Genomic DNA, 25,978 nt, shown 5'->3' with positions numbered 1-25,978 from the left:
AACCCTGATCTTTGTCCTCGGTGGGTTATTGGGGGCCTTCAACCCCAGCATGGGAAGAAAAGACAGCAGATTAGCATTCAGACTGTGCGACAGCCACGCTTCCATTCGCTGGTGGAGTGGCAGCCTGATTATCGTCCCCAGCACGCAGCGGGGAAGTGCTCGGGGTCTTGGGGACCACTTTAAATTAGTGCCCCGTGGCCAGATTCTCAAAACTCTATCTGACAAGGCCATGCATGTCAGAAGTGGGGCCATTCTGTTCTCCAGCACTTCATTACTCCAACCTACTTTTCTTTTACAAATCCTTCTTTCCTTTAAACTTTAACTTACTGTCGTCCACTTTACCATGGTAACCAAAGACTAAGTTCACCTATAAGCAGACCCTTCTACCTGAAAGACCTAAATTGTTTGGTGACATCAGATTTTCTTTATATAGTTAGGCACTGAAATGTTTTACAGAATTTGTGTTCATATAGCTCAGTGCATGATTAAACAAATATAAAAACCAGGTGCTAATGCTCAATGACGTTACGTGTCGATTGATGTAAACTACAGAGATGCAAACTGAATAAAGCTGGATCAGGGACAACAACACTAAAAAGGCAAGGCTGTAGTAGTAGTAACAGTTTAACATTACAATCTTACATCATGACAAGAGTGAGTACAGCAACGAGACACAAGGTGATTATCCTCCATGAGCATGGTCTCTCTCAAGCACACATGGCAGACAGGTGTGTCCAGATATGTTTTGCCGAAGCATAAATAAACAGGCAAAGCCGAGGACAATAAATAAAGTGGTCAGCCAGAGGAACTGAGGGCAGAGGACCTGAAGAACCTCAGGCTTACGTCTCTTCAAAATCAGAAGATGTCTACGCCCACTCTTGGCTCAGAGCTAGTAAAATCCACTGGGAGCCTGGTAGATCTACAGACTGGAGAATTCTTGTCAGAAGTGGTCTTCATGGAAGAGGGCAAAAAGCCATGGCTTAGAGGGAATCACATAGTCAAATAGCTCACCTATGCTTAAAAACACAAGGACTGGAGTCCAGTACAATGGCAGCAGGGACTCTGGACTGAATGTCAAAATTTGACATTTTTGGCTCCAGCATAGGGCAGTTTGTTCACTGAAGGACTGGAGAGTGCTACATGGATCAGTGCCTGCATTCAACACTGAAGCAGGGTTGAGGTTCCCTGCAGGACTGCTTCTGCAAATGAAATTGGTGATATGGTAAAAATTAATGCCCCCCTCACTGATGGAAAGGTCAGGCAGATACTTATCAATCATGCAGCTTCATCAGGGAGGCACCTGATGGATCCCAAATATTCTCAAACAAGACAGTGACCCCAAACACATGGCCAGAGTCTATGTCCAGCCAAAAGAAGACCAGTTGTCCTATAGCAGATGACATGACCTGATCTCAACATCACTGTGTCAGCCTGATATTATGTGCATAGAAAGAATCAAGTGAGACAACCAAAGAAATGTGGCAAGTTCTCTAAGAGACTTGAATGAACTTACCAGGTGAGTACCTTAAAAACTATGCTAGTGTACTATAAGTATTGATGCTGTTGTAAAAGCAAAGGATTTGATTTAGGTTTTTGCTGTTTACTGCATTTTCTAGGAAGTTTATTGATAAATAAAACCTATCCATATAATTACTTAAACTGCCTTAAAGTAACAAATGCTGTCTCAGCATTGTCTCAGCCTAGGAACAGCAAAAATATTGCTCAAACTCCCAGGCCTTTTGAGGAGGAGGCCAGAGTGAGGAAAAGATATGACCACCCACTGCAACAGTGAGAAAGGATTTTGTGTGTGTGTGTGTGTGTGGTTCAATGGGTTAGGTCTTTAGGTTTATGGTTGAGGGTTTGAATCCCAACACCCAAAACCCTCTGTTCAACCCAATCACTGGAGGTACAGTGCACTCATTGTGTTGGTCCCACTTAATGGCAGGGTTGCATCTGGAATAAAAACATGTTTCAGATCACAAACACATATTGATCCACTATGTTGACCCCAACGGGGAAGAAGAAGAAAAATAAAAAGTCTATTTATTTATTTATTTATTCCACCCCCCCCCCCCCCCCCCCCCCATTTTCCATACAGTTCTGGAAAAAAATAAGTGACCACTAGAAAATTATCAGTTTCTCTAGTTTTACAAGTGATGGGTATGTGTTTTGTTTTAGTCTATAAACTACTGGCAAAATTTCTTCCTAACCCTGATTTTTAATCACAGCTTTCATGTGTCCTGGCATGCTTTCCACCAGTCTTTCACATTACTGTTGGGTACCTCCACTCCTGGCACAGAAATTCCAGGAGCTCGGCTTTGTTTGATGGCTTGTGACCATTCATCTTCCTCTTGATCACATTCCAGAGATTTTCAATGGGGCTCAAGTCTGGAGATTGGGCTGGCCATGATAAGGTCTTGATCTGGTGGTCCCTCATCCACACTTTGATTGACCTGGCTGTGTGGCATGGAGCATTGTCCTGTTGAAAAAAACAATCATCAGAGTTGGGGAACATTTGTCAGAGCAGAAGAAACTAAGTTTTCTTCCAGCACAGTTTTGTAAGTGGCTTGATTCATGTGTCCTTCACAAAGACAAATCTGCCCGATTCCAGCCTTGCTGAAACACCCCCATATCATCACTGATCCTGCACCAAATTTCACAGTGGGTGCAAGACACTCTGGCTTGTAGGCATCTCCGTCTAACCATTACATGACCAGCTGTTGGAGAAAGCTGAAAATTGCACTCATCAGAGAAGATGACCTTACTCCAGTCTTCTACAGTCCAATCCTTATGGTCTTTCACAAGCTTCAGTCTGGCTCTTCTTTGCTTTTCATTGATGAAGAGCTTTTTTCTAGCTTTGCATGACTTCAGCCCTGCCTCCAGAAACCTGTTTTAAACTGTGCAATTCATCCCATATGCTGCATGCCATTCTTTTTGTAGGTTACTTGACGTCATCTTACGGTTGTTAAGTGACATTCGAATGTGGTGAACGTCACAGTCGGTAGAGACTCGTTTTTGACCTCTGCCAGTCTGTATCTGTTGTTGTCCCATGTGTATGCTGCTTGACCTTGTTCTTATGAATCACAGTTTTTCAAATTTTCAAGATGGAAGCAACCTGATGCTCACTGTGTCCCTCTGCCAGTAAAGCTACAATTGAACCCTTCTTTTCCTCATTAAGAACCTTTCTTTTCAACTCTTTTGGCACGGTCTTGATTACACTTACTTTTTGGGTAGTCCTAGCACTGCTTTTCCCATCCAGCTGGTTCTATAACAAGAGAATTGTGATGACAGCAGCAGTGGTTTTTAGAATAGGATTTTGTATGTATGTATGTATATATATATATATATATATATATATATATATATATATATATATATATATATATAAAATATGAGAGCTGTACATCTGTTGTGCAAACAAAGTGTTACTCTGTGAAAATTTCTGATATGGCTGATAAATGGGAGATCTGGGAGATCATCTGCTGACAAACATTCCAGTAACCAGAGATGGTGTCTGGATGATCCATATTCCAGTAACTGGAGAAGGCTTCTGTATGATCCATATTCCTATGTTTGTACACCTGACACTGCTATGCTCATTTCTGCTGTCAGTTAAGCTCCACCCACAAAACATCACCCGTGTTAACTGTCACAAAAAAAAGTATAGGTCGTTGCAAAACAAAGAGACCTAAATTAGGTATGCAGGAAACAGGTGTGTGTGTAATGAGGATCAGTATCTGAGTGAAGGTGAATGTGTACATGATTGGGACTATTGGGATGTGCATGGTGATCGGGGTCAGTGATAGAATAGTGTACAGGTGTGGTCTGCCTTGATTGGCTGGTTGCTTACTGAGATATGACAGTACCAGAGGCCTGAGTGTTTGCAGGCGTTGTGCAGTATTATTGCTGTTCCTAAGATAGCACTCTTCTGGACTGAGATTGATGTCGTCATTACTAGGATCTGTTGGAGCCACTCCTTCATCTATAATTTCTTCTAGTAGCCCAATTACCATCAAACTGTCTTGACTCCTCAACATTCGATGCAGACCTTGTTAATCTGGACAATGTTTGAGCGGGCATGACTATTTCTTTGTGCTCTCATCGCATTAGTAGTGATTTTTCCCTGACACCTGTAAGCTTTTTTTATGCGCGTGTCCTGTCTGTCATTTTAAACTGGCATTGTAGTGTTCCATAATGCAGATGCCTGCAGTTTTATGCATATATATAAATGCAAAATGACAAGAGCTAGTCAATGCGGGCTTTCCTCGGGTTTTCTCCTTTCTGCCTCCCTTGGCTACATCACAGACCCAGCCACACCGCCCCACTGACTATTTATAGACATGCTGTGCATGCCATAGGGATTACACCGGACCCCAGAGTGTCACTTCACTGTCGGGAGCTGCCGGGAGCAACCTGTGCAGATTCCCGTGGGGAGACAGACACATCGGTACGGGGGAGATGCCCATTAATGGAAGGCACGTAACACTTGTTTGGAAGGGAGCTGACATGCCTGAAGTAGAAAATACAAACAAGGTATAATCAGTGTCATCATGTTCACTGAGTCTGTCACCTCAGAAGAAACATGAAAACACAACTAAGTTCTGCACGACTCACAGTGCAGTATTAGAGCAATAGAAAAAGGATGTGTATAATCAGGTAATTACCTATGAATTACATATGGATGAGTGTCAAACCATATAAAAAAAACATCTGTCAAATTCCTAGTAGAATCACAGATGCTATATAAAGTATTTAAAAACATTTCACAATAAAATTATATCTCCTTATTGTACACCGTGTGTTAAAATCTGCATGTGCCTGAAAGAGAGCAAACATTTATAAATAAATGTTACTATATATGAAGGGGTCATAATTATGTTTTTAAAAAATAGAATAATCATTATTGATGTAGAAACTCATGATCAAATTTGATTTTTACAGACACTTTTCTAGTGGGAGATTGCTAGTTTTCTCTGGAGATCTGCAAAACTGCAGGGTGCGGTTCCCACACATCTGGTTCTAATATTCAGACCCTACTGAAGGCCTTGATTAACTGGGTCACGTGTTAGATTAGGGTTGGACATGACTTCTACAGGAGGTAGATATTTTAGAACTGTATGAGGCACAACAGGGAATCCCTTCCTTTCTGCCCAAGTTGATTTGTTTCTGCCTTCGATTGATTGTAATTATTCATTCCCTTCAGTAAAGCCATATAGAATAATTCTGATGTACTACAGTGAATTTGCTCATTGAGTTGGCAAATATGTGCAGTTTCTTAGGGCCTTGAAGCAATACATATTCTTCTACACTTCCAATCTAGGCCCAAAGGATCACAATTTCATGCCCATTTTAAATATTTCCAACACACCTGCATCGAAAACATTAAGGACATAATGGGTTGAATTAGGTGTACTAACGCCAATAAACTTGATGATATGATGTGCCATGATGATATGATGTGTATGATGATAGTTAGGAGAAGGGTTTGCTGGTACAACATTAACACCAACAATCAAAGAAAGTGGATGGTCCTTAAAAACAAAAAAAAAAAACAACAACAACAAAAAAAGGGAGGTTGCCTTTTTTCCCTTTTCTTGAATTAGCTGCTAATTGCTGATGTCTAATTTTATAGACATCAGCAATAAGCTGAAATCAGTTACAAACCGTAATTATATACAAACTTGCTGAGCTTGTTGTTGTAGCTCAGATCCACTGATGCAAATCCCCATCAGCATGGGGGAGTTCACATGCTCACTGAAAATGCAGGAAGTCATGAGCTTAAGAATGGTCATTTCTGCATTCTGAGACTATAGAGGGAATGAATTAAATCTCCTAAATTTCCTCCATTTCCCATCTGGGATCAATAAAGTGTTATTTTATCTAATCTTAAAGAAGCTCATATGTGGGGTTTGCTGAAATCAGGTAAATAAGGGTCTATTAAAAACTCTATTGGGAAAATATACCTTTTGGAAGCAAAACAGCTTGTGGTGCCCATTCAAGCGCTGATCAGATTTTAATTAGATGCCATTACAGTCAGTGCTATAAAAACACAGTGCAACACATTACTCACTTACAATGCAAAACTCCTCCATCCGGTGGAAATCACCATGAGACATTAATATGGGGGTATTGAGAGCATGTTTATGAGCGTATCTATTAGATGCTTACTGAAACATGGCTCTGTGCTGTGAGGGGCTGACTGAAATACTGCTGCCATTAATGAGATGTTAATACATGTATATGAATTTGTCTCACTGGTTTATGGTTTGTGATGCATGTCAGCAGACTTTAATATGAGTGTGTGTGGCAAGTCAGATTTATAGCTGCAGACTATAAACATAAGCAAATGTTAAAATACAGCCAGTTCCAGCTTCAGTCAAATTTCTACACTACTGTAGCATGGTTAGCCTGAATGTACTGATCCTCTATGAATACCAGAGTGACACCTTTGTGAACATTTGCATCTGAAGAAATTAAAATCTAAAGCACTTTGCAGATGTTCTTATCCATAGCACTTAACAGTACTGGCAAGTACTGACATCTGCATCAGTCAGTGCTGACTTGGGTATAAATGGGATATAACATGTCAGTATCTTGCCACAGCCACAGCTTTTACACAGTTAAATGTGCAGAAAACCAGCCAAGACTAGATGTGTGGCCATTGGACAGAGAAAAAAAAAAACAGAGTGAAAGGAAAACATGCTAACAAATCTGACAGTAGTTATTAGTTATACACACGAAGGTTAGACAAAAGACAGAGTAGCACAGAGGAGGGCACAGGCCACTCTGACAAGGGAACATGTTCATCTTGTGTATCACGGCTCTTCCTCATCAGTGACCAGATGCTGCATTCAACCCTGGCAGCTATCCTGCTGGAGAGAGTTGCGTTTCCATGACAGCAACATGCCCTGGTCCTTAAGCATCCTACAGCCTCAGCCTGCTTGGTCCCTGTGTGCCTGCTTGGCTCAACTAAAGGAGTCTAAAGTACCAGGAGCAAAAGAAGGCCAGCCAATCATATTTTAATGGAAAATTAGAATGAGGAAGGGTCAATTTGAGGTTTATTCAGCATACTGGTGATCATGTTTTCCCTACTTAATTGCTGGTGTTATTTTATTTAATTAATTTTATTTCATCTTTAATTTGTTGTTAGAATGTATGTCCCTTTTAATGTATTTCTGTTTTAATGTGTTTCTGTTATGTGGTAAATATTGTAATGTGAAATCACTAAAAATATCAAACATTCATCTTTTCATCTAGTTAAAGAAGGCTACTGTACACTTACAAAGCATGTTTATATTATACTTTACCATTTTAATCATGCCATTATGTCTGTTTTCAAGCAAGGTTCACACTACCCAATATTCATCTGCATTCCCTAGAAACAACGGTTTAAATATGGTTTTAAACTCTAGCAACTTCACTTATTCTGCATAAACAATGTTACATTAATGTTTCATTTTTGAATAAGAAAAGTGTCACCAAGTGGTTAAAACACAGTATAGGTGAACATATAAGTATGTGTCAGATAGCTTGCAATTTCTTGTATGAAATAACCATTTTACTGGTGATCTCATTGAAAAGGATCCTCACTTTTGTAGCGCAGTCATAGTGTTACAAATGATGGATAATACCAAACTGGAAGTATAATGTATGTTAGAAGTTTCTGGGACAGGGCAGAATGACACCATTTAAGGAATGACTCCATTACATTATGTTTTTGCCTATATTATCACCAAGCAATGAATTAAGAAATTAATGAGAAATAGCTTAATGAACAGTTTAGTAATACAATAAATTGTACAAGATCTGATTAAATTAAATGTGAATTATAGCCTAATTAATAATAATTAGCTATAATTATAAAATAGCTATAGTCACCTTAAATAGATTAGTTGTCAATTAAGCCAAATAAATCTCATTGCAAAACCACAGCTAGCTCAGTGGTTAAGGTACTTGACTTGTAATTGGAAGGTTGCTGGTTGCTGGTTCAAGGTTGCTGGTTCAACCCTCAATTGCTCAAATTGTACTCAATCATAATTGTAAGTTGCTTTGGATAAAAGTCTCAGATAAATGTAAATAGAGTGGTGATGTGCTGTTACACTGTGCAGTGATTCCTGAACCAATGTGACCTTTGTGGAAGTATAATTAGAAGAAACCCTTTCCTGCATACTTATCACAAATTTCAGTGGTAGTTGTTTGCAAAGAAACATCTAAACAAGCAAAACTTGTAAATCATAATGAGCAGTGGAATGTTTGAAGAAAAAAAAGAATGCTGAATTGCATTGTTAACAGCTTGTAGAGATGTCTGGACATTACTGATGTGTCTGATGTCTCTCCTCTGAAGATAAATGGCATTTTAGCTGGTAACAGTAATATCAGTGACTTATAAATGCCTATGGCTTTAGTACAAAAAAAAGTTTACATTCCACGGTTTGCCATTCCTATTTATTGTTTAAAAACAACTGAATACACAAACATTTGAACAGTATGTATGTGTATTCATTCATTCAGGTCAATATTTCAAAGCCTGAAACTTTGGTCTGTAAAATTGTAATGTCATCTTAAATTCTGTCGTTCACAAGCACAAGCACTGTTCGCTCTAGTTTCATAGCAATTTACACTCATAAGCAACTTCATTGGACAATGGCACAATCAACACAAGGACCTTGTTATACTTTTTGACAGTATAAAAATGTTTAGTGCATTTGTGTTATTCTCTCATCACATTACAACATTCTGCTGCATCGGAGGGCAATTTAAATTATACATGATGCATGCAAATAATGTTACTAATGTAAACAATATTGCTCTGTAATATTTTACAGCAAAGAAAGGTAAACAAACCTTTAAAACCCAGAGAGCCCCAGTGTTTACATGGCACATACAGATTACTTCCAATGAGAACTTAATCTAATTGTGACAAAAATATTACCTTTCTGAGTCTCTGGAACTATCCATAAAACAATAAAGATGTGTGCAGGCTTTTTGTGTAGTGGTTTTTGCCCTTACCTATATTTTGACATAACAGATTTTAATGGCTTTTTGGGGTACAAAACTGTTGAAATGATGGCCTCTGAGGCATGGAAATTTCTTCAGTTTCCTTTCCAAATCCCCTCCCATGGTCAGTGATTTGGGGATATCGGAAAATGCACTGGTCTTTTTCCCTTCAGAGATACTGTGTGATTCCTGACTAAGGACTTGTCTGTCATCAGATTGGCTAAAGTAGCCCTTTCAGAGTTAGATAGTGGAAAGACTAAATGACATTAAGGTCCAGAAAAGTCAGGCTCAGTTCTTCTTCCCTTCCTTCCCTGTTTTCTCATGTTGAACAGAAACACCTCAACTACAACATGATAAACTGTATTTCAGTATTTCATTTGTCTACAGCATTTTGTTTATGCCTGCTTCTGTTTTTCCTGTTTTTTCCTTCTTTTTTGCAGTCTCTATTAACTTTTATTCCATATACACCATAAGTTCTCTCCTCTGGAGGAATTATGGTAAAAAGCTGAAATGAAAAACAAGATCGAAAAATAGTAACTTGATTACAAGTAAAAGTATGAGTAATTTATTTTTGTGCACATAGAAAGTAACAAAATTTGTTTAATTTATAACAGCCTTTTAGATACAGATGTCTGATGAAGAAAATCAACTCATCTAGCTACCAGCCATTCCGATTATTTTAAAAGGAAACAAACTGACTGGTATGTCAACAGGAACCTCAGAGGAGAAAACATCCTCTCTCCCATGCATCCAAAGAAAGGGAGAATGTTTCAAAGGTGTGGACCTTTGATCTCAGTGAAAACAATGTAGCATCCAAGAAGACATCCCAGATGTTCTGCTTCTCATTAACCAATGTTTTGAGAGCTTTTTGTTTTTTAAAAAAAAGATAAGATAAACTAACAAAATTAAACCTCTCAGAACTTTCTAGCTCCAGCTATGTACTGCAAAACATATTAACACATGAAATTAATATAAATATCAAACATCCATAGTTAAAACAATCGTTCCTTTCCCTTAAAGCAAAGTGGACCATTACATGTAATTTAATAAGAGCCTGTATCACAAAAATCTCCTAAAGACTTAAAAAGACATGCTTCTTGCTTCTTTATGTCATTGGTTTTCTCATCCAGGATATTGGTTTGGGGATGGTGGGTAGGTGTGACATTTCTTTCTTTAGTCGAGACATTACAGATATACACTGCCTGGCCAAAAAAAAAAAGGTCACACACTCTAATATTTTGTTGGAATGCCTTTAGCTTTGATTACAGCACGCATTCGCTGTGGCATCGTTTCCACAGGCTTCTGCAATGTCACAACATTTATTTCTGTCTAGAGTTGCATTAATTTTTCCCCAAGATCTTGTATTGATGATGGGAGCATTAGACCCCTCCGCAAAGTCTTCTCCAGCACATGCCAAATATTCTCAATGGGGTTCTGGTCTGGACTCCGTGGTGGCCAATCCAAGTGTGAAAATAATGTCTCATGCTCCCTGAACCACTCTTTCACAATTTGAGCCCCATGAATCCTGGCATTGCCATCTTGGAATATGCCCGTGCCATCAGGGAAGAAAAAAATCCATTGATGGAATAACCTGCTCGTTTAATATATTCAGTTAGTCAGGTGACCTCATTCTTTGGACACATAACTTTGCTGAACCTAGACCTAACCAACTGCAGCAACCCCAGATCATAGCACTGTCCCCACAGGCTAGTACGGTAGGCACTAGGCATGATGGGTGCATCGCTTCAGCCGCCTCTCTTCTTACACTGATGCGCGCATCATTCTGGAACAGGGTAAATCTGTACTCATCAGATCACATAACCATCTTCCATTGCGCCAGAGTCCAATCTTTATGCTCCCTAGCAAATTGAAGCTGTTTTTGCCGTTTAGCCTCACTGACAAGTGGTTTTCTTAAGGCTACACAGCTGTTTAGTCCCAATCCCATGAGGTCCCTTCACATTGTGCATGTGGAAATGCTCTTACTTTCACTATTAAACATATCCCTGAGTTCAACTTTTGTTTTTCTACGATTTGATTTCACTACATGTTTAAGTGATCGTCGATCACAATCATTCGAGATTTTTTTCCAACCACATTCCTTCCTTGAAGATGATGTTTCCCCACTGTCCTTCCACTTTTTAATAATGCGTTGGACAGTTCTTAACTCAATTTTAGTAGTTTCAGAAATCTCCTTCTATGTTTCCTCTGCTTAAGCATGCCAATAATTTATCTGAAACAGATTAACATCTTTTCCATGACCACAGAATGTGTCTTTTCACATGGTTGTTTAACAAAGGAGAAGCTAGTCACTGCATCAGTTAGGGTTAAATAACTTGTTGCCAGCTGAAACATAATCACCTATGCAGTAATTATCCAATGAGAGGCTCTTACCTGTTTGCTGAGTAAAATCCAGGTGGTGACCTTTTTTTTTGGCCAGACAGTGTATTTAACAGATATAAAACAGATTAAACACATATATTTACTTTCACATTTCAACATCATTTTGAATAGCTGTTGTATAAATTCAAGATACATTTACCTTTATACACTCTAATGGCTGTTCAGCAGTCAAAGTTTTTCCAGTCCTCTGGCATGTTAATATTTATGTAGCTTTATTTTATTTTATTTATTTTATTTTATTTATGTTTTATTTATTAATTTTATTTATTAATTTCCACTATTATATAAATTTCAACATGTAATAAAATGGAAAAGCCAGCATGTCAGGCAGATTACGGATAGACATAGAATGCAGATTTACAATTTATCAGTCAATCAATTAAAAACACATCCATATTTCAACATTTTGATGGTGACCATGACACTAACAGCCTTCTACAAGATAAACTCCACACTCACAAAAACTATTCACGTCCACATTTGGAACAACCCAGTCTTTACCATCAAGAAAAAAAAAAAAAAAAAAAAAGAATCTGGTTCACATAACAAAATAAATTAAACATTGTAACATGAAGACAAACATGAGTATATTATAACCAACTACAACTATAGTTGCTTTAGTTCATGTCTTGGTCTTTATTCAATTTACTCACAAGCCACATGACCAGCAAGTTTAATTTTGTTTAGTGGATATGTAGCAACAAGATGGCAAGCTTGAACTGAAGGACCAGTCAAATCAAATAAGGCTCCATATATATACAAAGCTGATGCTTTGCAGAATTAGTTTAGAGAATTCCTTCTCATCTCTAGTGGTTATTTTTAATTATTTTCTTTCCATTTTTGCTTTAACTTCATTTAGTTCACCATTAAACTTGTTTAATTATTTTTTGCTTTGTTTTTTTTTGTTTGTTTTTTTGGGGTGACGTTTCTAATTTTTGATAGTTGATCATTGACCAAATTTTGCAGAACTTTTATTGAGTTGGCTAAATGAATTATTGATCTACTAAAATTAATTAAAAATTTCCTTTTAAGGAATGATTAAAATTTCCTTTTAAGGAATGATCATTTTCATTTCCAGTTTACTAAAGTGTTCATCCTGCTACATTATTAGCCCACAAAACAATATATTTTTTGCTGAGTTCTTTGAATACTAACCTGATGTCGGAATTCATAATGTGGCTGCTGAAATCTCTCTTAAGATTTTTTCCAACTCAACATTCTCCTGCATTCACTTCCATCGTAGACAGATATCTTAAACTTCTGCTCATCTGTTAAGAAAAATGTAGCCATTCACTAAATGTTTGAAAGATAGGAAGGGTATAAAATGTTAAAGCCTAAATTAAAACTTAACTTACATATTGATACAGTCACAGTCTTCTCCAATTCTGTATCGTATACATGCCTTTTTCACGTAAGGGTGTTATGAACAGAGAATCTTCTCACATTCACTTCAGAATATCACTGGACACCTATCTGTTGAAGTGTGGTGGAAATCTCTGCAGGCATCTTACTAGTTTCAAATACATTTTAATTAAAGTATCATATAGTTCCTGTGCAGCCATGATGTTATTGCCAAAATACCCAAATACCAAGCGCAACATATGAAGGAGTCAGTCACAACCACAAATTAAATATCAAAATCAATCTTGCCTTTTTTTTTTCCCTATTATTGATCTGAGCATGAAATTGAAAGTTCTAATAAACTGTTATGTTTTTTTTTATATCACATAAAGGATTTTTTTTTTTTCATTTTCCAATTTGGGATTCTCCATTTAATATGAAAAGAAAAACTGTTACAGAGATTCAGGTGTTCCCGGTTTTATGTCCATCTGAGTGTGTCTTTGTTCCAGGTTTTTCCTCTGACTGTTCCCTGTTCCAATCTCTATCAGGTTTTCCAGTGAACCAGAGGACTGTATAAAAGGAAGAGGAAAGTAAGAAGAGCTCAACTGAGGGCTGACTGGAGAAGAGTGTATTAGTTTATTTGATATTTCATTGCTTGGATTTGTGTGTACAACTTTGGCTTCTCCTTCTGAATTACAGTTTGCTTTCTCCTTTGGTTTGGTTGCTATATGTCTCTTGTATATATTTCCCTGTATATAGTAGTTGTGTTACACAATGATGGTAGGGAGTGGCTGCCATTTTGTTTGGGTGTGGGTTTGTCTCTGTTTATGTCAGTGTGGTCACTGTATGTTTCTTTTTGTTAGCTTAGTGTGATGTTGTGTTGGCCTAGGCCACTCCTGAAGCAGTTGTGCCAGTTTCCTTTATAGTTCTGTACCTGAACACTAAATTTGTAAATACACTTGACATTTTCCATCATTCTGTTTGTCTGGCTTGGATTTCATTACTCATTGTTGTTGTTGTTATACTCAAACCCTATGTTACAGCTTCCCAGCCTAGATGGGGTCATAACACAGGCTATCAAGTCAGCAAACCTCCAGCTGAATCTGAAAAAATGTATTATCCTACAGTGTGTGAGCTTTCTAGGTGATGTTGTGAGTGGAGATTGAGTAAAAACAGAACTAAGATGGAGTGAGAACTGAACAAAAAACAGCTGAAAACAATGACTTGCGGCAAAGATAAATGAGAGGGTGGAACAAAGAAACCAAAACAAAGAAGCACATAGAAAAGAAAACCAGGAAGTAGAACAAAACAAGATGCACATGACAGGTTACTAAGGTGACCGAGATGCCGGGGAAGGGACAACAGTGACTAAGGTAAACACACCTCTGTAAGATGCATTCCTGCTAACCTCTCTTGCTTTGAGCACCAAAGTTGCTCTTTCTCCTGGTGACATGTCTTCTTTAATGCATAGATGGGCTTTCTCAAGGTATTTGGAACCTGAGGTTATAAAAGAGTATGTAAAATGGTGGGGGGGGGTTGAATACATAATCACTTCCAACAAATGTATAAAAATATGGGTTCTTTATTTGATTGTTAGACATTGTCCAGAGGGTGCCTCAATAATGCTTGTTAACATGAACTTGCAATAAAAGATGGACCAGCTATTCTTTTTAACTAATTATGAAGTCTGCATCTTCATTTTATATTTGAATGTTTAAATTTACAACTAGCTGACTGGGGATTTAGAAACAACAAACCTTATGCATCCCGTCATATTATGTCTCAATAGAGCCGCATGCTGAACTTGTCAAGTTGTCTCCTTTCTTCCTCCAGATTCTGAGTCCGCCACCTCTGGTACTTTCTCAGCAATCCTTGGTGAGACACTGGAAAGGATCTTGATTGCCAGCTAGCAAGTGTCCTCCTGTTGGTTTCTCTCCATGTCATCATGTAGCCTGAGCTTCCACCTGCAATTGTAGCTGTTAGACTCCAAGAGTTGAAGTTTCACTTCTTTGTTTTCTTTGATCAGTGGTCTTTTCAAGTGCTGCAGTTTTGGCCTGGAACTATCTTGAATAAATGTTTCCTCTGTCTCATTCAAAAACTATAGAGCATGATCACAGTGTTTTTAACTGTCAACTCTATTGCAGCAACTTTCTTGAATATGACTTAGCATTTAGCAGAAACTGGATTGCACCTAGCACCATACTGCTGATAGTATCAGCAAAGTTGCATTCTCTAGAGCAACACCTCAGAACTCCATTTCTCCACATCCCCTGGTTTTACAGGTGAAAATCATTCCACCTGTCTCCACCAATCAGCTGCCGCTTCATAGCTCATCATCCCCAGAGTACTGAATGCTTGCACCTGTTTTAACTTACACCTGGTGTATTTTTATATACATCTCTCCTGTGACTTTTTTGTGAAGTATTGCCTAGGTCTTTCCCTAAGGAAAACTTGCTGAGTGTTTTGTTGTTTTTTTTATAAAACATTTGTAATTATACTATTACTAATACTACTAAAAACAATCATCATGTTTTGCTGCACTGTGTGTGTCATAATTTCAGCTGCATGCTTTCTTGGTGTGTTCCAACCCTGGAATATGGTGACTATAAAACGGCTTAGTGCTCACTTGTTTTTTCTTGCATTCTGTACTGCTAATTGTTACTTCTTGTTCTAGTTCTTTAATACTCACTATGAGTTTGGTTTGCTCTTATTGCAGATGTGCATGTGACATTTTGTATAGTGTACAGTGCATATAGCTTTTACATTATTCTGAATATAGTCTTCTTCCTATGTTTGTACATTTCACACCAGGTGTACCCTATGTTTGTTTGTTTGTGTTTAGTTTTGTTTGGTGATGTTTTGGGGATAAGGAGGGAGTTGGGTTAGTTACTTCACTAACATGTTCTTGCCTGTTACAGTTTTCCCACTTTATCTATCCATCACTCCATCCTGTGTGTTATGGATCAATCTAAACTGGTCGTAACAATTGCTGCATTGGTGCAAATTTATTTTGATGGAGACTGTAAAATACAAGGATTTGAGGTACAATTTAAAGTATGTGTAACACAAAATGTATGAAGATTTATTCCCAAAAAAGATTGCAAGATAAATAAGAAAAAAAACAACAAAAAAAAACATAATTGCTGCCATCAAACAAAAGCAAGGAAATAGAATCTCAAGATATCTTTATAACAAAGACTTATCCCAATATTCCCATAGAACTCTTTGGAGGAATCTTGGTGCCCTTCTTCAGCCTTTATTGTAGGTAAGAGTAATCCCAACAGACAAAAATAAATCACAAAAAATGTGAACTTCAAAGTTATTAAAAAAGAATATAAAATGCAAATACACCCCTCTACACAGGTTTCATTAATTTTAATAAACATAATCAATCAATCAATCTTTGATAATCCCTATATTCCTGTCAAGATATCTGTCTTTCCGAGAAGTGACATTAATTTGTCCCCTCTGTAATCTAAAAAAATAAACTAGTGGAAGAGATTACCATGGGTTTTTTGTTTTTTTGTTTTTTTTTTTACCAATACAATTAAACAAAAAGACATTGACAGTGCTAAGTGAAAAAACAGACTGATTCAAAAAGATGATACCTTTACAATATGTGTGAAAAAACAAGCAGAAGGTGCAGAGTGGGACTCTAACACTTGACCAGGCAGTCGTGGGCCTTTGTTAAGCGATTTTTGCGGTTCTGTAGAGCAGTACGCGTGGTGCAGATGACTGAGTCTTCTTTGAGCAGATCCTTGGTGGAAATCTTATCCTGCAACATCTGCAGCATATCTTTGTTCAGCTGGATGGCACACTCCTGAAGGAGGTAAAGCATCACCATGGGGATGTGGTCGGCCAACCGCTGGCTTGCAATCTAAATACAGGACATTGAAACATCACTGGTTGTGAACCTGGTAATACTAGATTTTATTTGTCATGTTAGCAAAGGTACTTGAATTCAAGAAAGTTGAAATAATTGTTGCTAACAAATAATGGTAAATTTCTGTACATCAAATATATTAAAAGTACATTTTCATGCTTTCTTCAAATGCTTAAAAGCAAACCACTTCTTAAAAAAGTTTTTATATATATAAAAAAAGTTTTATATATATATATATATATATATATATATATATATATATATATATATATATATATATATATATATTGTTAGCTGTGTAGTAAAAAATTTAGACAATATTATATAAATAATATAATGCTAACGATTATCTGCAAATTAACATGTATACAAAACTCAACATACTACTTACGCTATAGTAGGCATTGAAGTGCTGTCTGAGTTCCTGCAGGGTGGCACTGTTTGTACTGTAGGCTTGAGAATGTGAGCCAGGCACTCTATACTCTGGTTCCTCTATGCTATCTTCTTCCTTGTGCTCCTCAATCTTCTTTGTGGTCAGGCTCTGGTTGTACGTTCTGTCCTGGGTGTACACAATGTTCTCCAACTTAAACTGGATCCTGAGTATGGACTCTGCCTCCTTCTCTTTCTCTTGCTTTATATTCTCAATCTTCTCCTGAAGGGATCCAAACAAAACATGGTGTTCAAAACCAGAATCAGTTAATTCACCATTTGCATTTGTATTCCTTGTGATTAGAAGTGATGACATCATCCCAAATGAATGTTGAACATAATAGTGCATAGCAATTTACAGGATCCCACACATTGACAGTAGTTTTCCTGATTACAAACTGGGAGGTTTTTGTGATATTGAGCTCCAGATTGTTTGACACAATCCAGGTTATTAGGTTGTTATTATTAACCCCAATCTCTAGAAATCTCTTTGTTTGTGAAAGCATGAACCAATTGTCCACAAAAATGTCCAAAATATACTGAGGCAAAAACAAACTTATTGTAAACAAGCTGCAATTGTAATATAAGAATCACTCAGTGTGCAGCAGATATAGTCATATTTTCTTTGCCTGTGAAGGGTTGGTAAAAATATCAAAGCCTACTTTTGTTGTTTTGAAGAGGTTGGGTAAGCCCACAAATCTGCTTTGGGCCAGCTGGATGAAGCACTTTCTAACAATGTCTAAAGACAAGCAAACATACAAAGCAAAGTTATGAAAATGCAACTTAAATACATACATGCAGTACAAACCACACAGAGTATATGATATGAGAACAAAGAGACAAAATGACAAAATGTCATTGACAAATGACAAAAGTCATTGCACATTTAATATTTATTAGCATCCACTCTACCTGGGTAGATGCTAATAAATATTAAATGTGCAATGACTTTTGTGTGGGCCGTGTACCTGAGATCTCCTTCAGGCTCTTAATGGCGGGCTCCTCCAGCTGCTTGATGTGTTCTTTCACAAGCACTTCGAAGGTCTTGTAGTTGATGAAGCCCGGGAGTTCCCTGCCCCGGAACTGAATCTCATCCTCCTGAATTTCTTGCTCAATCCTGCGGTTAACTAGTATGTTTGTAAGGTAGACAGTGACAATACTAAATTAAAACATATAATTGTATGGTCACTTTCCAGTAATAAAATTAACTGGTTATTCACTCATTGACTGAATAAAATAAAGCTGTTATACATCTAATTGGCTGCAATAAACCATCAGATAGCTGTGTACAAAACATTATTTTAAATGATTCTTATTTAAAATCTTATTTAAAAAATATTGAATAATATTGATTTTACTGATATTTATTTTTATTGGAAACATGGGGATAGGGAATTATAATGAATATGAAGTGCGGATTTATTTTCCCACCATTCTAAACATTATTCTTAGCTATTCTTAAAATATAGCTGACTACTTTAAAAATCAGGGTAATTCCTGTATTTGCCAGACATTCAAGCAATGTCAATTTAGTTACAGGATAACTATGCAAATCACAATGGTCATTTCCAATGCAAATGCTGTAAGACTTAAAAACTACAGTGAAGAAATGGAATGCACATTTACTAGGATAATCTATAAATTAAGATAAAACAATATACTCAATGGATCAGGCTGTTTTGGTATGAATGAACTTTAGAAAGTTGAATAATATTCTCAAGACTCATTATGAGCGTTGAAATAAACTTCTGGACTTGCTCTTTCCAACATATCTATGTAATGGGGCAACGACCCCAGGAAGGTCTGGCAAGGGCTCTCGATTAGTTGCCCCATTAGTAAGATTTCTGATTATTAAAAGCCCACCAAAAAAAGAGGGGAAAATTGAACGGAAAAAAGAACACCCTCAGAGAGCATCAGTTGACCCAGGGTAGTGGGGCTCTATAACACAGAGCGTTACACTACTGTATACTGTGAAGTACTCGTGCCTTTACAAACTTAAGGAGGATGATGCAGGAGTCCTTGTAAATGGGATCAGAGGAGACAGAAAGGGAGGGAGTTCCTTTAGTTAGCAACAAAACAGTTGTCAGAAACATTCAACAATACAAGCCAGGAAAGCAGTAGTCTTAAAGTGTTTAGACAATCTCTAACAAGGCAATAAGGTGTTTACTGTTGTCCTATTGGTGCCCACCTCCTACTTCCTTACCATTCAGATGCTTCTCTGTTTAGCTCTGCTTTTTTCTTTATTTTCAGAAGTTTCTTATTTGTTTTTCAAGTTACAGCATCTGAGCTTGTTGTTTATAGACAAGTCAGCAGCTGAATGGGGGCTTAATGAAGAGGCAGCAGCGAAGACACATAGAGACAGGCCAAGGGAGTGCACAGATGTAGCCGCTATCATGAGTACAGCTGATAGAAATGTGCAATGGGTCCAGCTTGGAGTCAAACCAAAATGCTGCGTATAGCTCTGTAGTTCTGTGTTCCATCTCCGTTAGCATCCACCGTTGAACCTGTGAATGCTCGCAGTAACATTAACACTACTGATCAGAGACTGCACAGAAACAAGAAGATTGTCAGAACTCTGACAGAGAACTTAATTTTCTCAGTCTGCAACTTCTTTGCCAGAGCAAATATGATCATTTCAGAGCCTTAAGGTCTTCCTTTCAGGGATGCTCCTGCCATGCATCCCTCTGGCCACCAGGGGTCCCCAAAATACTAGTAGTTGTAAAGTATTGCCAGCATTCATTGTCTGTGTACTGAATCTGTTGTTATTGTCTGCCTGGATGTCGACTTTTTGCCTGCCTTGCAAGCAAGGGTGACTGTAACCAAATTGTCCCTAACTGTGCAATCCATCAATGTATCACTAGCCAGAAACTTGACACACTTACACATGTTTCCTGAATCTTCCAGATAATCCCTCCATTGCTTAAAATTCTCCCTCAGCCCAGAAAAAACATTGGTTTGTGGAGTAGTCTTAAGCTTCTCTCCAGTTGTGAGGTTGACTGCATCCTGTGTGAATGCCATCACTTTCTAAGGAAATGAAATGAAATTCAAAATTCAAATGAAAATTTCATCAGATGATACCAAAATGCATCAGTAGGTTTTAATAATAATAATGATGATGTGCTCCAAAAATAACTAGTGACATGTCTGATTGTTTATAAAACTGTCACATGATTTTTCATGTTGGAATAGAAAAACATTTAATGGAAGCTAATGTCAGAGTATGCACAATATCACTTAAGTATTGGGCACATGAGAAATATATTGAAACCTATTACGTTAATGCTCTGCACAAACTTAAACAAACTGCATTTTAAGTTGGCGTATCTACAGCTTACATCACGCAGGAAGTGGCCCTGCTCAGTGGGGTCCTCAGGTGGTCCTTTGCCATAATGTTCCAGCTCCATCTGTGTCTTAGCAATCATCACTGCTACCTCTTCCAGCAGCTTTGGCAGCATTTTCTAAAACACATGAATATTTGTCTGAACAGATAGGTACAGATAGGGATTCAACAAAGCAACCTACAGCATTTTGTGTTACTACACATTTTTACACATATCCAATTTAAACCTGTGTTGTTTTCAGTCATAATAGTTACTAATCAGTTTGAATGGACATGTCTCTACCATAACATCCTGACATTATAGAGCAACTGTGACTTGCTGTTTTCTTACACAGCCATTTCTCTCAATACAATTTACATTTACACATCTTTCACTGTCTTGAGTGTCTTCTTTATCTTGTTGCTTCTTAAAATGCTTACAATGCATTATTACCATTATTACCAAGAATTCATATAAATAATTATTATAAAGAATTATAAACACAGTTTGAATTCTGGCTTCATAGATAGTATGAATGAAGTTTTACTCACCTTGTGCTATTTAAATGCAAATGTTCAGTTTAACACTAACACTGCTGTGGACTACTAGTGTTCATATAGTTTCAAATAAATAGAAATCCAATTTTTAATGCAATCCTTTTGAATCAATGATCTTAGTCAAATAAAATTGTAGGTAAATGATTAGTTTTGAAAATAGCTTTGCATCAGTGTCCTAGTTACCCTTTTTTTGTTCTAGTTCTGTCCATCTGTATTGTTATTGTAAATTGACCTTGAGTTTTAAAAAAAAGGCACTATATAAATGAAATATTATTATTATTATTATTATTATTATTATTATGTCTGGGTTGATTTTGGTTGGTGGTTCATCATCCCTACTTGTAGTAGCATATAGAATTGCAAGGAAAGGGGTATTATAATTTTGAAAGTGATCTTAAATATGCGTAGTTGTATTCAATTTAGAAATTGGCTAACTGTACTATGCTTGTGGTTGTGTAAAGAGCTTATAATTATTGGAAATACAAAAGTTAACAGTTAAAAGGTTTAACTGGATTTAAGTGGATTTAAATAAAATGAAAAAATGCCAAAGAACAAGTGAATTTTACCTCAATGTGATGAACAAGTTCATGTGTGAGTTTCTTTGCCAGATTTGAAATGGTGGCTTTGCCTTCATTATACAGTGTGCTGTGAAAAAAAAAAGATTGGCCACAGTTTAAACTCTTACTTTTACTGCATGACAGGTCATTATATAATCTGTTCAGAAATTAAGGGTACAAGTGATTCTGTTTATATATTTCTTATTACGTATCACTAATTCATATGCTTTAGGAACAGAAACAGTAACCTTTGGTGCTAATAAGAATCTGAACAGTTTAGAAAAAAAATCTTGACTTGAAGACTTTGATGACACTGTACTTATCATTGTTCAAAACCTTTGCTATTATGTTTATTCATATGCTGTCCTTATAGTTTAATTAATTAATTTGCCTGGACACAGTCCAGTATTTGACTTTAAGGGAAAATTGGTTCCCAGTGACATACACCTGTAGACCATTTAGTTTAAAAATAAGATGTGCTTTTGTAAAACTTTTGTAAAAATTACACAGTTTCTCAGTGGACAGTGACAATAATAACTGACTGCAGGAAAACACCTCTGGCTAAAGAAGGGTGCACCTGGCCCACCTGAAGTAGGGGTGATCTTTGAAGAAGGCTGTCTCATTGTTAATGGCTTCTTTCAGGGAAAGGCGGTGTTTTATCTCCTTCTGCCTACGACACTTGACAATCATGTAGCCTTTGGTGAGGTGAATAATTTCATTAGAAACGATCGCCACCACCGTTTCCTCCATGCCCTTGTCCACCAAGTCTGGCTTTGTTAAGATACCTGTAAAATAATTAGTGTATAATTTACTACAAGTACACAGATACAAAGGAATACTGTGTCCAGTAAGTATGTCCACAATTCTTTAAAAAACTTTAAGTACAAATCCATGCAATCCCATGGGGGGAGGCACAGTAGACAGTAGACTCCATTGGTCTTAAATGTGGCTTCACCAAGGGCCTCACAGTATAGGCCCCATGTGAGCAGCCTGCAGTGTGTCTCCAAATCCAGTCCTTGAGACCAAGCCCTAAATCACCTTGTGTCATTCTGAGGCATAGATACATGTGAAACTGAAACTAGTACAGGCAGAATATCAGCTATCAAACTAGCAGATATATGAGTTTTTTCTAAAGCTATTGGGTAAATACATTAAGGCCATGATAAAAGATTATTAATTATGACAAGGCAGTGCACACCTATGGTTCTCTCCCAGTTTGGGTCCACTTCATGAGCCATCATTAAGGCCTCTGTGGTTGCTATATCAACATTACATGGGACCACCACTAAGTTGATTGTCTGTTGTGATGTGATGAACTTTTTAATCAGTCTCTTAATCTGAAAAGAAAATTCACATAGTGTCAATGTATAACATCAACATAATATAAAATTATAAGAAATCTACACTGACTATTGGAAATATAGATAGATAGATAGATAGATAGATAGATAGATAGATAGATAGATAGATAGATAGATAGATAGATAGATAGATAGATAGATAGATAGATAGATAGATAGATAGATAGATAGATAGATAGATAGATAAAAACAAAGAGTTTGGTCTTATACAAATCTCTCTCCAAGTGCAGGGAAGGTACATATGTAGTCAAAATGCTTTAACATGACAGAAAGAAGTGGTTGAATAGTATGTTTGATCATAACTACTACTTAGAGATTAGAGAAAGTTCTAGTGAAGTCTTTCATTTGACACTAACATAAATGTTATTCAATATACTGAACTGGATAAATGTTACCTCAGTTTTTTAACCAGACTCTGCACCAAAACACCTATACATTCCCTTATATTCTACTTCTTACACTGTTCCATGTTGGTTACCTGGTCCCCAATGTTCTCTGGCTGGTCTTTGACTGCCACACGGGTGATGCCAGGCAAGTCAATGAGTGTGAGGTCAGGCACATCCGTCGAGGTAATCTCTAGGCTGATGAGGTCTTCACTGATACCAACCCCAACCCCAGCGATCTTGTCCTGAGCTGAAGACAGGTTAGAAATCATTGCATATCAATGCATAATGCATAATGCTGCTTCAGTGGCACAACACTTCATCCAGAGTCATAAATAAAAAGTGAAATCCCAAAATGAGGATTTGTTAGTAAGGAGATGCTAAATATGTACTGTAATTAATTTTTTTTGCTTAGCAAAACTCCTTTAAGTGTCCTTGAATTGCATTATCTTAGGTGCTTAGCTATGAGCTGGGTTTCTACCTTCTCTGATCTTTTTCTCCACATCCATTGGGTCTTCAATGTTTTCTGTGTGGCCCTGGTATCTGATCATCCCATGCCACTCAGCAATCCCCTTCTTCATCTTTAACTCGAGTGGACATCGTGTTGTAATACCTATATGAGTGTTGTAGGAAATAAAGACACGTGTGCTTCTGTTTTAGCTTCTTTTAAAAAAATGCAGGTAAGCTTTTCTTCCCCCAGTGTAGCGGCCACATATGGGAGCCCAACCACTGCTGGAAGACGTTGGTACTTCTATAATCCTATATGCAATAATCAATAGCCATTCATACAAAGAAATCCATCAGAAGACTCTCAATTGTATATTTAAGCTGTTTTTATTTGCAGAGGGTTTTTATTTGCAAAGTGTTGAATGACCCATTTGAAATATTTTGCAATAAAAAAGCATTTTTGTAAGAATCAATGTATGAATTAATTATTAATTTATGATTAATTTCTAAATTGTTTGTATGAGTTTCATAAGAGAACATTCACAAATAAATAGATCAAATAAATCATATTTTGATTTTTCTCTAAGCCATGAATTACATGGTCCAGTGGTATATAATTTTCTAAATATAAAAATTACATTTTTTAACCTGATCTACAATTAGAATTATTATGATTATGTTGTTTTTTCTGCTAGTGTCAGGTAGGCAGAATAAGAGGTAGGAAATCCATTTAAGTGCTCTTTGTTAGAGACACAGGACTCAGCAACATACTCTACTTAAAAGAAAAAGACATTGAGAGTGCTCCTCAAGGGGAAAATGATCATATAATTTAGAAGGTACTCCATGGACTAGGGTGCTGAAAACCTAAAACCTCAAAATCAAAAGTTCTGGACTCTAACCACTAAAACTTCTGAAAAGAAACAAAGGATGTGAAAAATAAACTGAAATTGAGAAGTTGCATCCCTTTGTTCTTGTCTGACTTTATCTTATCTTTATTTCTTCTTTCTTCCCTTTGTAACATTTGCACCGCAGTTTATGGCAGCCTCTGAGAAACAGGACAGGTGATCTGTTTTAGATTGCCTGACATGCAATATTCTATCAACAGATTCTGAATGCAGCTCCATATGCAGCCCAAGATGCTATTTCTATTAATGATATGTCTGGACAAATGCTTACGGTTATTTACTATTTTCTGAAAGAAGACTGAATATAAGTTTGGCACCATTGTTTGAACCAGATTTAGGAAACTGACATGCAGTGTAGAATAAGAAAAAAAGAGTCTTGCATAAGGTCCAATATGCAGGTGTAAATGTTTGTTGTTGTTTTTTTTTTTACCGGAGCAAAGCAGGTTTCAGCAAAGTGCATTAGTTTTACAAACCATGCTTCAGAGGTTTGGTATTAGATGTAACATGACTACTAAAGGATAATGCAATTTTAAACCATGCATAGAAAATACATTTTGTAGCCGTTAGAGTATAGATTAAATGTCCTTACCACCACCTCTTGGCAACGCAACTCCAGAAAGTGCCTCCAACACAGAGCTTTTCCCGGAGCTCTGGTCCCCAATAACCACAATGGCTGGCAGTGATAAGTCCTTCTCCACTCCGAGGGATCGCAGCGAATCGATGAGATCGATAAGTGGGCGAACCTTCTCCTCATATTGTTCCCTCAGTGTGTTAGTCATTGTCTCAACTCTTAAAAATGTCCTCAATAAAAAGAATAAACTACAGATTAAGCTAATCTTGATGAAACCCCCTTTTGGGGTCTATTGATCAGAGTAAAGAATTGTCTTTGATCTTGTTTATGTTTTTCCCTGTCTGCTCAAAAGCAATATTATGCTTGCATTAATGTTTTGTGGACTAATGCAAGTGTCACCTCACTTTATATGCAGACATTAATTTTGTTTATTTCCTTGTAAGATTCCACACAGGTGTGATCACTTGATAAATTTTGCCCAGCATGTCAAAGTATGAGAAAATGCACTGATACTTGCACTGATAGGAATGTTGCACTGATAGGAATGTTGATTGCACCTGTTCAACCTAAACAAAACAAGAGACAGTGGGGTCCCAACAATTATTTCAGTGATCTACTTTTATTGCCTATTGCTTCTTTTGAAATGCATTTTCTGTATAGTTCAGTATTTGTTTTCTGAGTAAAGATATAATGACAGTGGTAAAGCTGTAAAAAAGGTGGATGGGCTTGGAAAATGTGGACTTCATTAATCATCTAAATTCCCTACTATCCAATGATTTGCACTTTGCTTCTTTTATACAGGTGAAAAAGAGAATCGAGAAGGCTGG

At 37.1% G+C, this 25,978-nt stretch overlaps 1 protein-coding gene across 1 annotated transcript; it reads right to left on the bottom strand.

Annotated features, from left to right (window-relative positions):
• Positions 1-16,393: 16,393 nt before the first annotated feature.
• On the bottom strand, positions 16,394-25,362 carry LOC113579184 (interferon-induced GTP-binding protein Mx3-like). Its single transcript, XM_027012940.2, has 12 exons — positions 25,170-25,362; positions 23,710-23,841; positions 23,324-23,478; positions 22,683-22,821; positions 22,071-22,269; positions 21,494-21,572; positions 20,386-20,508; positions 19,933-20,074; positions 18,019-18,177; positions 17,713-17,789; positions 17,013-17,273; positions 16,394-16,615 (listed from the first exon to the last, which is right to left on the bottom strand). Exons 1-12 carry the CDS (start codon positions 25,357-25,359, stop codon positions 16,394-16,396), a joined length of 1,878 nt encoding a protein of 625 aa, XP_026868741.2. The 5' UTR covers positions 25,360-25,362.
• Between the last annotated feature and the right edge of the window lie 616 nt (positions 25,363-25,978).

This window comes from Electrophorus electricus, chromosome 16, assembly GCF_013358815.1.
Source record: "Electrophorus electricus isolate fEleEle1 chromosome 16, fEleEle1.pri, whole genome shotgun sequence".
Taxonomy (NCBI): Eukaryota; Metazoa; Chordata; class Actinopteri; order Gymnotiformes; family Gymnotidae; genus Electrophorus; species Electrophorus electricus.
The sequence above is the reverse complement of the archived record's forward strand: the minus strand, read 5'-3'. Positions and strand labels throughout refer to the sequence as shown.